Source organism: Phaethon aethereus, assembly GCF_964289735.1.
Source record: "Phaethon aethereus genome assembly, chromosome: 9".
NCBI classification, from domain to species: Eukaryota; Metazoa; Chordata; class Aves; order Phaethontiformes; family Phaethontidae; genus Phaethon; species Phaethon aethereus.
The window spans coordinates 28,153,416-28,168,385 of record NC_138585.1 but is presented as its reverse complement, the minus strand read 5'-3'; the positions used below and the strand labels follow the sequence as shown (position 1 = coordinate 28,168,385).

Here is a 14,970-nt window from a genome sequence, read left to right as displayed (position 1 = left end):
TATGGAAGGACACGCTCTCCCTGCCCGTACTGAGTTCATGTCAGGTTTTTTCACTTCTAGAAACGTACCTCAGGGATTTTATACTGAGACCTTGCTTTGTATGAGGTGTTAATAGCTACGTTTTGAGCACTGAGGTGGCTGTTCAGAAATAAAAATTATTCTTCTAATTGCTTCATAGTTAATAGGTACGTGTAAGAGAATAATCTTGTAAAAGCTGATTACCTCAGTTGTTAATATTTAGGATTTACAAGTTAAGTAATATGTGGCAACAATATCCAATTCCTTGGCAATTTCATGTAGAAAGTTGAGAGATAATTTTAGAAATAATCCTGCATTGAATTTTCTTTATAATTAATGCATAAGGCTGTGAAACCCTAAGTGACAACTGAACTAGCATTTTAGATTAAGCCTGTGGCTTCTCCTTGTGTGCTTTGGCTGTTTGAAGTTGGTGTGGCAATTTGAAGTTTTGTCTCATTGGTGAGACATATAAATTTGTCAATTTTAATTCCATTGTGCTTTGCTTCATTTAATTTTCTTTCCTTCATTTGCTGCCCAGGGAGTCACCATCACTGGAAGTGTTCAAAAAACGTGTGGACATGGCACTTCGGGACATGGTTTAGGGGCCACGGTGGTGCTGGGTTAACAGTTGGACTTGATAATCTTGAAGGTTTTTTCCAACCTTAATGATTCTGTGATTCTGTCATTCTGTGATTCTTAGTAAGATTTTGGTTTTTCCTGGATCTTTCTGGCAGAAGAATTAATACATCTGAAGTTTACGTGCATGTACATGCTGTTCCTTATGTTTTCTTCTATAATTTTTTCCTGATAGTTTACTACCTACTAAACAGGCTTAGTATAAATAATATTTTTTAATATCTTTAAAAAGATAATAGAGCACTTTTAATCTACTCTGATTTTTTCTGATTCAGTGATATATATGAACTCTTGCAAGTCTGGAGAGAACAATTGAAAACCTAGCAATTTTTTTTCTGTCCCTTCTCCCTTCAGGTTTAGCCAGGAGCTTAAGCAGGTGCCCATCTTTAAATAAGCAAGTTAATTTATTGAACCTGAGTTCGAAAATTTGCACTCTCAAAATTAGACATGTGTTGATGCACCAGAGTGAATTATAGCCCGTGTAAGGCTACCTCTGGCCCTTTCTGCTGCAATTCCGTACTCAGGCAATGTCATGGGGGGTCGGTTAGACAGCCTTTGCAATGCTTTGCCATCAAATCTGATGATGGCCCTTCTCCTTGTTACAGTTCTCTCTTGTCTGTTCTAATTACAGTCATTTCTTGTAACAAACACGATCATCACCTTGGCTTTCAAACTTCCTAAGTATCGGTTCAAGATTTGGCATCTGCCAAGCAGAAACTCTCAGGGAAATGAACCACCCCCTTGCTCCTGCCAACCTTAGCGACTTGAACGGTTGTCCAAACCTGTGTGCTTTTTGAGCCCTGAGGACAGAGCTCTTGTGGCTCATTCGGAAACCGCCTGTGTCACCAATGCATAGCACAGGGCCAGTTCCGCACCCCCTAAAACTCTCTCCTACAAACCCCCCAGCTGGTCTCCAGCCCCAAAGCAAGCCTTCTGAGCAGGTCCTAGGTGGCTGGGCTCCTAGCGAGGCATCTGCCATGATGTGTTGCTGCTGCGTGTTGCATGCCCGAGCTCTACATCAAAGCTTTTTGTATTCCTCTTTCTCAGTTAAAACCTGTGGAGAAATCAAGTTTGCATCTTGCAGGTAATGAAAGCAAAGTGCTCCCTCAGCCAGGTGCGAGGAAACACGTTCAGCCTAACAAAGCTTTCGCGGCTCCCAGCTACTTAGCCATTTCCTGAAGGTCACTTTGATGTAAATGACCTGAATGTTTCACCGCTAATTTGGGTGACAGAAAACTTGAGAGCAAAGGCCAAGATTAACAGAAATAGGTATGCGCTGCATGTCCCTTGGTGCCTCGTTGTCCCATCTCCCAACCTCTGGATTGCAGTGTCCCAGGCTGTGAATGCAGGGCCTGGACTCCAGCATCTTCAAGTATTCGAGGTATTTCTGTTCTGCTGATCCGGAGTGGACGCATTATACAGGGACAGAAATCACACCTACATTTATCTTTCATGCATTTCAGGGAAGTCTGGCAAATAACTCAGTTTTGTGATTCAGTACCGGGAAAGCATTCTAAATTATATTTTACATTCATATCCAATGTGACATTTAATGGTGGAGCTCAGTAATTACGCCTGTTAAAGGCTCCAAATACTGTGACAAGATGGCTTTTAGAACATGGGGATCATTACTTTTTTCCAGCAGAAGTAGGGACAAATTTTAACTGCAGAGAAGCTGATAGTGAAATAAGGGCAAGTTGTAATTATTACTAAATGTAATAGAACAGAAAAAGTGTCCGTGTTACTTATGTCAGGGACTCTGGTGCCAAGGCTCTGTCCTCCGGGCAGGGCAGGGACCTGTGGTGTGGGCAGCGGCAGCCTTGGCTGGGCTGCAGGACCCAGGCAGAGCCGGTACCTGCTGCGGGCGAAGGCAGGGCAGCACCCTGCGCAGGCACAAAACCGTGAAGCATGCATTTTGTTTTGTTTTTTGAAACCTATCCTGTTCTCCTTTTATCTATGTTTAAGTTACATGATGTAGCAAAGTCACAGTTAAGTTTCAACATTTTTACAGACACAGGTTTTTCAGGGCGATGTAATTTGTCAGAATTCCCTGCAGATTCACCGTTTATGTCCCATTTTCTTCACAAAAAGCTGCTCCTGGTCCCAGCTTTCCCCAGCTCTTCTTCAGCAAACAGTAAACCGGGCTTAGCTGGCCAAGCCCAATGCTCTCTCCAGCTACGAGCAGGTGTGCGAGCCTCGCCTGGCCTGGCACAGCGCAGGCGGCACTCATGGGCGGCGTGGCTGCACGCCACTGCTGTCACGGGCGCGCGTCAGGTGTCAAGTCCGACATTTCCCCAGTGTGGACGGTACTCGTGCATTCCTCCAGCGACAAGCCCGGGGCTGTCATCGTTAGGAGTTGCACGGCTTGGAAAAAGGCCCCCAGCGCCTGGAGGCTGGACTGCTGCTCCGTCCACAAGGCTGGGCTGGATGTCGGTCCTGCCCACACTCCACACGCGTTACCACTGAGGTAAATTAAGTGACTTCTCGCCCAGGCGTGCCTCCGCGTACTCCCGTCGAGTCCCGGGCTCCTCGAAGGCCGCGCTGACCCGCCCGCCGCGGCGCTCCGCCTGGGTCGCGTTTCAGGGCCGCCGGGCAGCGCCAGGGCCGCCCCTGCGAGAGCCGCGCCCCGCCGGCAGCCCGGCCCCCGCCGCCACCTGCGCGGCTCGGCGCTGGCCCGCGCTCTGCGGGCGGAGGGCAGGGGAGGGGCCCGGCGGCGGGGCCGGGCCGTGGTGGGGCAAGCCCGGCGCAGCGCCGCGGTGGCCGCGGCCGCAGGGACTGGTGCGGGGCCGCCGAAGGGCTCCGCTCCGCGCCGCCCTCTGCCGCAGCCGAGCCGCAGGTGGGGTGGGGAGGCGGCCGAACCCCCGCCCCCGGGGGGCGCTGCCATGAGGTGAGGCCCTGGGCGCGGCTAGGGCGGGTGGGCGGACGGCGAGGGGGCCCGGGCCCTCCGCTCGCCGCCGCCGGGCGGTCCCGCGCGGGCCCCTTGCCGGTGGGAGCGGCGCCCCGCGGCAGCCGCCGCCCGCCAGCGGGAAGCGCGGGCTGGGGGTGGGTGCCCGCCGGGGCTGTTCCCGCACCTCCTCTCCCCTCCCCCGCCGCCTGGGGCTGCCGCGGCCTGACGCGCGGTGCCGTTTGCTTCCCCTTTGCTGAGCTGCAGGGAGCGGGCGGCGGCGGGAAGCGGCGCCGGGCAGGAGGCGCTGCCGCCGCCCCGAGGTCGCGGCGGCCCCGAGGAGCGGGCGATGAACGGGGAGGGCGAGGCGGATCTCTCCGACGACAAGGCGGCGCCGTGGTGGGCGAGGCGATCGACCCCCCGGCCGCAGCCCCGCGCGTGGAGCAAGCCCCGACCCCAGTCGTACCAGAGCCCCAACGGGGTGCTTTTCACCGACTTCCCCGTGGAGGACAGGTGCACCTTCACCGTCACTCAGCCAGCCGGCACCGTCAGCGCCTGTCCGGGCAGCGGAGCGCTCCGGAGAGGCCCCTCGTTTTTCAGTTCCGGCATGGGATCGGTGTCCAACGGGAAGGTGCGGCCGCCGGTCCCTGGAGCGGTGTCTCCTGAGCGCTCCTCCCAGCTGCTGGCTCAGGTCGCGAGCAGCTCTGTCGGGGTTACTGCCAACGGCACCACGGCCTCACCAGGAAGGCAGCGGGGTCACCCCCTGAGGACTCCCAGCCGGCCGGCACCGGCACCGCAGCAGGAGCAGGTCGTTTCCACAGCCAGCCCTCAGCCCTCGCCTGCGGGAAACGCCAGCAGTAGCACCAAGGCGGCCGCGCTGCCCTCGCAGTGCAGCCGTCTTTCCAGAATACCAGAAAGAGTGCTGCCGGGCCCGCCCGTGCTTCCCCCGGCGACGTCCCCAGAGCAGCTGGGGAGCTTAACTCCTCCGGGGCCCGCGTCCCCGCAGGACCAGCCCATGGTCCTGAGCACCCACAGCCCCGCCGCGCTCAAAGTGGGCAGGCAGCAGATCATCCCCAAGGGCCTGGCTTCCGAAACGAGGGTGACCAGCAAAGGCAGCAGCCAGAACGCGGAGGCGAGCAAGAGGGTGCTGAAGGCCCGCAGCATGGTGGAGGGCCTCAGCGTGCCGTCGGCCGATGCTGAGGAGGAGGCGGAGGGCGACCTGGACAGCCCAGGCACCCTGAGGCGAGGCCTGAGATCGACGTCCTACCGCAGAGCGGTGGTGAGCGGCGTGGACTTCGACAGCTCTTCTAATTATAAGAAAAAAAACAGAATGTCCCAGCCCTTGCTTAAAGCAGTTGTTGAAGATAAAGAGAAATTTTCGAGCCTGGGGAGGATAAAGGTAAGTTGCACTGACTTCAGTGGTGTAGGGTACACAGGAGTGTCACTTGCAATCTGTCTTTTCCTGGTGTGGTTTTTTTTTTTTCCAGTTTGCTTTTTGCTACCACAAAACTTTTCGTAGTTTTGATGGGTCCCACAGATCACTCCAAGTGGTGTTTTCAAAGTGAAGTGGAGGCTTCGGGGATGCAGTTCTGTTGAAATCTGGGCAGCTCAGAAACGTGTCAATGGCAGCCTCACGCTTAAATTTGCTGCTGGATTCCCCAGCACATCGAGGGCGTCTTTCACAATCAGATTGGTGCTTTAAAACCTATGTCCCAGAAAGCAGTAAACAGGGAAAAAAGAGACATTGACTTAATTAAAAGTCTGCATGCTAGAGTTGATAGATTGACAGAAAAATGAACTTCCTCCCTTAGTCACTTGAGACACTGCTTTTAAAGTATTTTTAAAAATCAGAGTGTGATTTTTAAACTGATAGAGGCCACTTCAGGTATCTTTTTGTCATTTAATTTTAATGCCTGCAAGTAAAAGGGGAATGCCTGTTCTTAATTCTTGATTGTAACCCCTTAGGAGTAGTAGATTTATACTGAATGTTACTGTATTTGGATTAAATTATAAAGCCTTACTGAAAATATTCATGAACATATCGTATTGTAATCTCGTGTTTCCTTCACTTTAAATATAATTTGTTACTTTTTAAAAGATATGTTGGTAGATTTCTGTGGAGTGCTTGGAATTGTGTAATGAAGTACTCCAGGCTAAGGGCTAATGCTGTAGCTATTAAAATAATTACCAGCTTTATGACAATTTTCAGCTAAAGGAAAAATTATGGTTATGGAAACTACTGTGAAAATGCTACAAATGGTGAAACAGTAATAGGTCGAATTGTGAATTACTGCTGAGTAGGGAGGTGGTTTGGTTTAGTTTTGGTAGTAGACTAACAGTAAGTTATGTTTAAAATAGGAGGACATGACATTGTCCTGTCTTTACACACAAAGCTCTTTTTGCTAGTAGCATTTTTTAAAATAGACGACTTAGACCGTACCACTTGTTGCACCAAAACAGCTGTTTTATTTCAAAGGTTTGTTTTGGTCTAAGAACATTAGTTTACAAAATACTTAATGTGGTGGTTCTCTGCAGAATGTGGAAGGAGACAGCCGCTCAGTCGTGTACCTTGTGTCCTCGTAGAAAAGCCCAGTGACAGAGTTAGGAGTTCACTAAACCCTTGTGTAGCCACTATACTATGCTTTTGAAATGTAGGAAAAATGAAGCGTTTGGGACATATACATATAAACAATGCAGGAGAGAAGGAAAACTAGACTAGCTTTTCACTTTCTGTGATGAAGCCATTGTTTTTATGTTTTCATGAATACTTGTCCAATATCCGCAGTTTATAGATTAGGGTCTGTTAATTTGATGCCTAAGTATCAAATAAAATAGAAGTTCTTGTTACTGCTGGTTACTTTGCATTCTTCTTTTAATGTGTTTCTGTCTCTTTCCTCTTCAAATTGTCAGAAGAAAATGCTGAAAGGACAAGGGACGTTTGATGGGGAAGGTAAGTCCTTTTCCATGCAGACTTGATAATGTGCTCGGTCACGAGAGAAATGAACTTCAGGATCATGTTGCACACTTCTTTTGTATGAAGTCAAAGACTAAGTACCTTGTTTTTCAGTAAACTGACTAAAGTATGGAATCATAATTTTGGCGCTAGACATACTTTAGGGACTATTTTGAAGACTGTAGAATGGCAGGCTAAAAAGGGGTTTTTGCTTGAAGGGCTGCTTTTCAACTTAAACTCCTGTCCCTCCTAAAAGATGGATGGATCAATGTGTCTGCCGCAGCCCTGACAGTTCTGTAGAACTACACAGATGGGCTGGTTCCTCCAGCTGGGACTGCCTTCCTGCCTGTTCCCTGTGACTCTTCTCAGGTGCAAGATGTAGCTTGTAGGTTTTGTGGATCAGTTTACGAGTTTGGGGTCATCACTTGCAGCAGGCACCTGAATTGTTGCTCTCTGAGTCGATGATTCATGCAGCTCTTTCTCTTTTTTCCTCCTAAGGCAGGGGTGCTGGGGTAAATTCCTTGACTTTGTAGTCCTTTTCCTGCTACCTGGGCTTCCAGTTGAAGTGTCAGAAAAACACTGTCCATGTATCTGGTCTTTTATATTACTCATTAATTCTGGGCTTTGCCAAGTTTGCTGCTTTTCCTGATATTTCAACAAGAAAAAAATTCTGGCTACAAGTCCGTGGAAGTTTCATTATAATAACTGCTACTCTCTTGGCCTTTCTCTGCTTAATGCCTCCTTAAGGTCATCTCAGCTGCTGAGTTACCTTCCTTTCCCTCTTGTTTCTATTTTCAAAACTCTCCACTTTGTTCTATTTGCATCACCCCCTGTCTTACTCTTCATCTTTTCTCGCAGTCTCCTAATGACGTTTTATAGATTCTCTTTCAGTGGTTCCCTTTTATCTTGGACTGGTCCCAACTAATAACTTTGTAATGCATTTCAGAATTCAGTTACTGTACACAATTTTCTGTCTTATAAGTGTATAAACTATATAGACACATTCCAAAGAACAAATATAAAAGGCCAAACCTTGTGTAATACTCAGCCAGGGCTGTATGGTCCGAGCAGGTGGAACAGATCCGCCTAGCCCAGCGTAAGACCTCAGGAGTTGCAACTGTGTGTGGAGCAGCCAGACCTTTCACTTATTTCCCCTTTCTCTTGTAGGGGAAAACTGGATATTGTCCAAAGCCTGGCCCATCTCTAAAGTACCTTTTAGAGCTTGCTTTCTTAACAGCTTAATCTGTCTGTAGGTTATTCTGGTCTTGAATTTCTCTATCCTTTTCTGTCTCCTTTTGAAACGGATGTGTAGTCAAGGAGGTTGGGAGATGGAAAGGGTATGCTCCACACCTGTGTTTCTTTGCCATTGATATTATTGAATTATTGCTGGCAGCACTGAAATGTATAATGAGTGTATTTTGTTTTAAGGTTCATAAGCTTCATGCTTATTCAAGCAAGCTTTGAAGTTTCTATTTGGAATAGTTCTGACCTCAAAATCCTGAAATTTGCATCATTTCCTTCTCTTGGTGAAGTGTGAAGAGGGCATTTAAAGCTGACAGAGTAAAAGTTGGCATGGGTAGTGGACATAATGGTTTTGTAGTTTGAAATAGCTAGACCTCCAGATTAGTGACTCTGCTCTACTGACAACGCTTGTTCCGTTTTTAAATTGTTGGCTAATTATGAAACATTGTACAGCAAACCAAGGAAGAAAAAATTGTTTTCTGTTTTTTCTTGACAAAGGACACATCTGTTCTGTAATTCAGTCAGTGTGGATCTTTTTGGTAATGGTACAGTGATCCTTTGTTACTGTACTGCACCATTGTCCATCCTAAATAAGATGCTATCTTTGTCTGGTGGAGTTTGTGAGCGGCACATTGACGTTTTGGTTTCTTTCATTGTTTAAATGTTACTTACAGTATTTATGAGAGCAACTAAGCTAACTTTCTAGCAATTAATGACATACTGTTGTTGTTTTCTAGAAAACGCTGTATTATATCAGAACTATAAAGAAAAAGCTCTGGACATCGATTCTGATGAAGAGTCTGAGCCCCGAGAGCAGAAATCAGATGAAAAGATTGTTTTTCACTATAAGCCCCTGAGATCAACGTGGAGTCAGCTGTCTGTTGTGAGTATTTAATCATTGTACAGCCAGACAAAGACAGAGTATCTAAGAATGTATTGAAGCAAGTCTTTTTACTCGCTACTGGAATTTTTGGGTCAAGTTTGTCATCTTCTTTTCCCTTCCAAAATATAAGGTGTCTCTGAATATTGCAATTATTCAGATGTTAGAAATCCAAATCCTGGGGTCTCGGTTTATCTTTTGTTTAGGTTTTAGGTAAGGTAACTCCAACATCTTAAAGCATAAATCATATTTTCTCAGTCAATTTTAGTAGGTGTAGACTGATGCTCCTGCCAGAATCAGTTTCCCTGGTTACCTGACACCTCCCTTTTTCTAACACAGGTGTTTTTAGGCTCATGTGGCCACACAACAGACTGGTTAGAGTGTCTGATTTGAAGTTACTAAGAAAAAAAATTTCAATGTAGTTTAAGATGAAATTAAATAGAACATTGAAATGCAAAAGTATTCATATTTCATAATCTTATGCCTTAAGATACATTTCTGTTTCTGGGGTTTTTTTTCTTTTTAAATCTGTGCTGGACAAAAAAAATCAAGGATGTTTCTTTTGCTTTCACATTGAATTTAAGACCCTGATGTTGTACTTCCCACAGTCGCTGGAGATGGCTGCTTAGGCCCTGCCTGCACAGGGTGTTGGCAGCCATGCTGGTGCAGGTCCTTGGAAGAGTGATGGTTTGCACTAACGTATGTCGCTCTATGTGGCTGTTCTCAGTGAGGTGCTGTCAGGAAGCCTGAAAAGACAGGTTTAAATCCTAACAGCATGTAAACTCAGAGTGAAATCTGTGCTCTGTAGTTCCTTTCAACAAATTGGAGTGGTGTGGACCAAGCCTTAAATAAGATTTAGTCCTGCTCATTGTTTTTTTTTTTGTAAACTTTGTTTTTCATTTCTTAAGAACAATATGGAAGTCCTGCTCAATTACTGGTCTTTGTTTTGCATAAAAGGCAATGCAATCAAGAAAGCTCATTTTAAGGTCCTGTATTTGGCAAAGATGCAACTTTACTGATTCTTTAAAAAAAAAAAAAAAAGAGGAAAATGTGTGTGAATTCACTAAAAGGGTGAATTATACTAACAAAAAACTTCAGTTAGTTACAAACAAGTTTCTGCTGAATTGTTCTAAATGACTGCAAGCCAACTCTAAGTTGATTTGACTGCATGTAATGAAAACCATTTTAAAAAAGCCGAGTATCCAGATGGTGGTATGCTACGCTTAGCACAGTCTGTGAAGCATCTGCAGTGGCTTTTTCTTAGTAGCGTCATTAAACAAAGCAGAATTCAGCTGTTTTAATCAGTACGTAATCTTGCTAGCTTCCCTGCTAATAAGCTGGCGAATTAGTGATACTAGTCAATATTTCTACAGGCTTTCATTGTATGCATGATTTTGAGACTAAAGAAATGGTAAAAATTCTGTGTTTCTGTGGTTAATTTTATCCTCTGATCATTTTTGTGGCTTCTGGAGGGATATCCCTGAAATGAAGGGTTTGGGGTTTTTTTGGTCTTTGTTTATGCGACTTGTAGAATGTTGTAGAACCTCATCTCTGTATGTGGCATTATTACATGACATGATCACCTAGAATATTTGACAATTGAGGCCACTGGCTGTGTATAAATTAGTTATCAAGTCTCAGCAAGATCTTCTAAGGCTATTTACATTGTCTGTTTAGAAGAGCTGTTGTACAGATGTTGATGACCTTTTGCCATTTAAGGTATTGAAAAATGAATCCCTGTGATTCAATAATTACAAAGAAGGCAAGACAATGTGGTTCTGAAAAGATTTGCTTCAGAATTTTTTTCAACAAATCAAGTACTTTAAATGTAGTTAATTTGCCTAATGTTGAAAAAAGTTTGTTTATAATGAAGTCAAATTGTGGGTTTTTTCTGCCTTCTAGGCAAACTAGCAATTAAATGTTCAACAGCTGAGGTATTTTGGAAGGAATACTATTCAGGAATAATAATAATTTTCAAAAACACTGATTTTTCGTGAGACCGAAGTAGTATGAGGATCATCTCAGTAAGAGAACCGTTCCTGTACCATGCTTACAGTTGTATAAACCAACTTGTTCTTTATGATTTCTAGCACAGCGAACTTGCTCAGTCTGTACTTGATTTTTCAAGGTTGGAAGCGGGGAGTGTATGGAAAAAGGTAGTGCACTGTGAAAACAAAATAAGGGAATCTGAATCTCATAGTGCCTGTGTTTACAACTATATAGAAAAATTACATGCTGTCAATGTGTATTAAAAAGTGAGTGTGGAAATGTAACAGGAAGTCAGCTGGAAAATGTCGAAGTATTGGGTTTCAACATACATTAGGAAAGAAGGAGAATAATATGTTTATGGTATTTGTTAGCAGTCACTATGCTAGGAAACCGAGGGGAAAGACAGCAGAATGAATCTGCTCTTTCTGCAGGATTTTTTTGGGCCACAAGGCCCAAAAGCTGATGCAGTTCAGACTAGACTTTCTGGTTGGGCGGGGTAGTGAAACCTTCATGTATGGAACTGTCAAATCCTTTATGATGATAATAATAATAAAAAAAAAAGGGTGTGTGTCTGTCTTCCTGCAGTGTACGCACACATCTGAAACTCAGATTGAGCTCTTCAGAGAACATTTAAAGACTCTGAAATAGGGTGCTGTTTAAAGCCAGTTCCTTTCAAATTCCTCTCTTGAACCCTCTTCCTCTTCAGATTCCTGTTACAGACTAGACAGCTAGCAATAGTGAAGCAGATGACTAGGTAAAGAGCTACCTTATCTACTATCTCTGTTTCTTCCAACCTTCAGCTGCTAATTTAAAAGTTTAATTTAGGGAGAATAACCAGTATTTCCCAAATATATTCCAAAAGTATCTGTTGATATTCTTGAAGAATTGCTAGCAGATCATAGGCAGCGATACTAACTTGTGCACTATATTAGATGTATGTACTTTCCAACATATGCAGCCTTTAGTTGGTATGGATAATGGCAGTGTGTATTATTTGGCATGCAGAGAATCGCAGCATCGGTTAGGTTGGAGGGGACCTCTTGAGATCATCTTGTCCAGTCCCCCTGCTTGAGGAGGGTCAGTTAGAGTAAGTTGTCCAGGACTCTGTCCAGTCAGGTTTTTAATATCTCCATGGGTGGAGACACCTCGCCACCTCCCTGGGCAACCTGTTGCAGAGTTTGACCACTGCATCTGACTAGTGGACTTTGAACTTAAATGTCTGTTCTCCCAGGTCTGTTCTTAACCTCCAGCCTGGAGAATATGATGCATGTTCATTTTCCGTTACTACTGTCAATGCTGTTGTGACTCTTACAAATATTCTTGAGATTTAGCACTGGAAACAGATGTCCCATAGCATGGGTAATGCTCGTAATTATTGAAGTATTGAATAGGTGTTTTAGCATCAAGTTCTCCATTTCATGCCCAATAGGTTCAATGTACTTATGTAGCACCACATCAAGATTTTGCATGTTCTCTCAACTGCTGTGTCTCTAATCCAAAACTCTTCCCAAACTTTGGTCATCTTGTGTTTCATTTTTCTGATCATCTCTTTCTCTGGTTTGGAACAAGCACGGTTGTGATTTTTCTCACTCATTTGAAAAGCTGCGGCAAGTTGCTTTACTGAGCCACTCACACTGTCACCTTCCCATGGCTGCCTCTTCTCTGTGGTATCCAACAAAAACTACCTGTTTTTTCTGTCAAGGATCTTCAGGTCTAATCTCTGCATCAGCTCTCATTTCTCTCCCGGTGTCAAAGGGCTTATGTTCCATTTGGTTTATGGTGCAAGCACTTAATTTCTCAAAGAAATACTTCTGGTGAGCTCCCGCCCTGCAGCACTTTCTTAATTTGGAGAAACTTCTTGTACATAACCACAGAGCTAACCTGTTGCTCTTTCATCCTTTCCTCCTTGTCTCCCTGGTTGAATCAGTCATAACTGAGTTGCTGGAAAAAAGCGGTCCAGTGTGACAGTGAGACATTAGTAGCTGTAGTGTTGGGCCTCTTCCATTGTCTCTGGTTATGTTCTTAGCTTATGCTAAGTTTTTGTTTGCATAGTATCACAAATGTGATTTTTAGGCTACTTCAGCTGAAACATTTTGGACACCTCATAAACAAGAATTGAACTTTCTTTTATAGTGTATGCCAAAAACGGTCTCCGTATTTGGGCCTCTTTCTATTTGGAAGTGTTGCCGTTGATTAAGAATTTAAGGTTGAGACACTTGCTTATGTGATGAATTAGTTTGTGTACTTTGTGTGTACGCACCCATATGTTGCAAAATAAGGGTCACGAATCACAGCTACAGTTTTTTGAACATGAATACAGCAGTTGCAGCACTGCCCTCACTGGAAGTTTGCAGTTGCTGTGTTAACAGGAAGCATTGAAATCTCTTGGATATGCTCATAGGTATTTCCTGTGTCAGCGTATTTTTAGAAAAGTCTTTCACTGCATCCAGAAAAAAGTGACATAGTACTTCCCAGTGAGCGCTTTAAAGCTTTCAGGTTGTTGATTGAAAGATAGTTAAATAGAAAGGCATCTAGTTCTTGCTTGGTGTTCAGAAGTGTGTGGTTGTGGTGACATAGGAATCTATAACTTGTGTTCAAAAGAACAATTGCTCAAGCACTGGAATATTTATATTAATTTTGTAAGTATATACATGCGTGAATATACTCTGTGTACATGCAAACCAAAGTGTGGCACTTCTTAGCGTTGTGCCGTCTTTACTCCTGAGCTTGCTGTCCGGATTTGTGGTGCCTGGTATGCAGCAACGAAATGAGGAATAATGTATCCTTTAGAATTCCAGGGAACAAGTAGAGTAAGAAGGGAAAGCTGTTGATGATAGTTCTTTGGAGCTTCTGGAGAAGACTTTTTAAAAGAGAAATGGGAGAATGGAAGTGCATCTGTTCGGTCTTGTGTCCCGTGACATACTGCCGCTCCACAGAGAGAACAGTATCTTCCACATGAGTAGTGCTGTGCAGTGGCCTCCTTCCCCTTCGCTGGTCCAGCACACCATACACAGGTGACTCCTGATTTGAGGTCCTGTGTTTAACACTCCTCTAGGAAATGCATGAAGTGAGTCCATCCTTGGTGCTTTGCTTTCTGGTTTGTGGTTTGGTTTTCGGTTGTGGTTGTGTGGTTTTTTGGTGTTTTTTTTGTTTGGTTGGTTGTTTTTTTGTTCGTGGGGTTTTTTTAAATTTTCTTCTGTTAAATACCATAATGCATGTGATTTGCACCAGGAAATAAACTTCAGTGGTCTCTGGTGTGGAATTTGGTAGCTAAGCATGTGGCTTGAGGCTGTGGAAATTGTGGCTATGGCTGGAGTTCAAGATTGTTGTATTTCTAGAGCTGGGGCAAACTTGTCTTGGCTGGCTTGGCCATAGGGTGCAGAGTGGGGAGAGACATCATTGTAGGGCTGCGGGTAGAAATACAGGGGTATTTACTCAGGACTTTGCCACGTCTATTTAGGGTGAAGCTGGAGCTCCTCGAGAATAATTTTTTGGCCAACAAAGTACCTGTCTAGGCAGTTTGTGTAGGTCTTTAAGTGGGTTTAACAAATGAAGACACTAAGATTTTTCAGGCCAGCTCAGGAGACAAAACTTGTGATGTATGTCAGTCAAGAAATCTAACTTGAAAGGAGGAAACACTTTTCATGGTTCTGTGTATAAAATCCAGGCAGGTTGTGCAGAGTGACCATGATTCAGCTGTGTGTGCTTTTGCTGCAGTAGTTTTGTGTGTGTGTCCTGGTGTCCTGGAATAGTTTTTAATGAAATTATTTAGTTCTTCTGATAAGTCAAATGTCGGACGTTACTGACTTTTTTCATTTTTGCTAGTTCATTGCTGTCTTTCTGAAGTGGACAGATTCTTTAGCTGAATTCTTAGTTAAATGTTTTGATAATTCTGTGTTGGGTTGTTTTGGTTTTTTAATTGTATTTTTCTACAAAAGCTGTTAATTTTCTTTTCCTTAGGTAAAGAAGAATGGATTATCAGAAGCAATCGGCCAGGAAGAAAGAAAAAGACAGGAGGTATTAAGTTACACATTCTTTTCTTTGTTGATTGTTTAGGGATGCACTGCATGCCTGATACAATACTCTTTATTTGTTGATAAGGAGACAAGTTCATCACACTGCTTCCTGTCCTAGAGTGAAGTGTCTTCTCTCCCCAGGGAGAATAAGTAAACAAAATGTGTCTATTGCTGATGTGCGTATGTCCCTGCCGCGGGTCTCCTGCCGGCATCCTGCGGGTCTTGCTGGAGGAGTGGTTCCTAGGTATGCTCACTCCGGCAGATGTAGCCTGGCTGATGGCTACTCAGTAGCAGCAGACAGTCACTGCTTGTGTGCTGTACTGGGGAAGGTGTAAAATTAACCTTGTTGTTC

General features: G+C 44.5%; 1 protein-coding gene across 1 annotated transcript in view; it reads left to right on the top strand.

Moving 5' to 3' along the window:
* Positions 1–3,585: 3,585 nt before the first annotated feature.
* Positions 3,586–14,970, top strand: part of ARHGEF26 (Rho guanine nucleotide exchange factor 26) — a gene marked incomplete at its 3' end in the record, with an annotated part of 57,286 nt that continues 45,901 nt past the window's right edge. The window contains exons 1-4 of the mRNA XM_082003577.1: positions 3,586–4,937; positions 6,449–6,488; positions 8,471–8,616; positions 14,563–14,619. Coding sequence (XP_081859703.1) covers positions 3,888–4,937; positions 6,449–6,488; positions 8,471–8,616; positions 14,563–14,619 — 1,293 coding nt within the window. The 5' untranslated portion in view covers positions 3,586–3,887. The remainder of the gene's footprint in view (positions 4,938–6,448; positions 6,489–8,470; positions 8,617–14,562; positions 14,620–14,970) is intronic.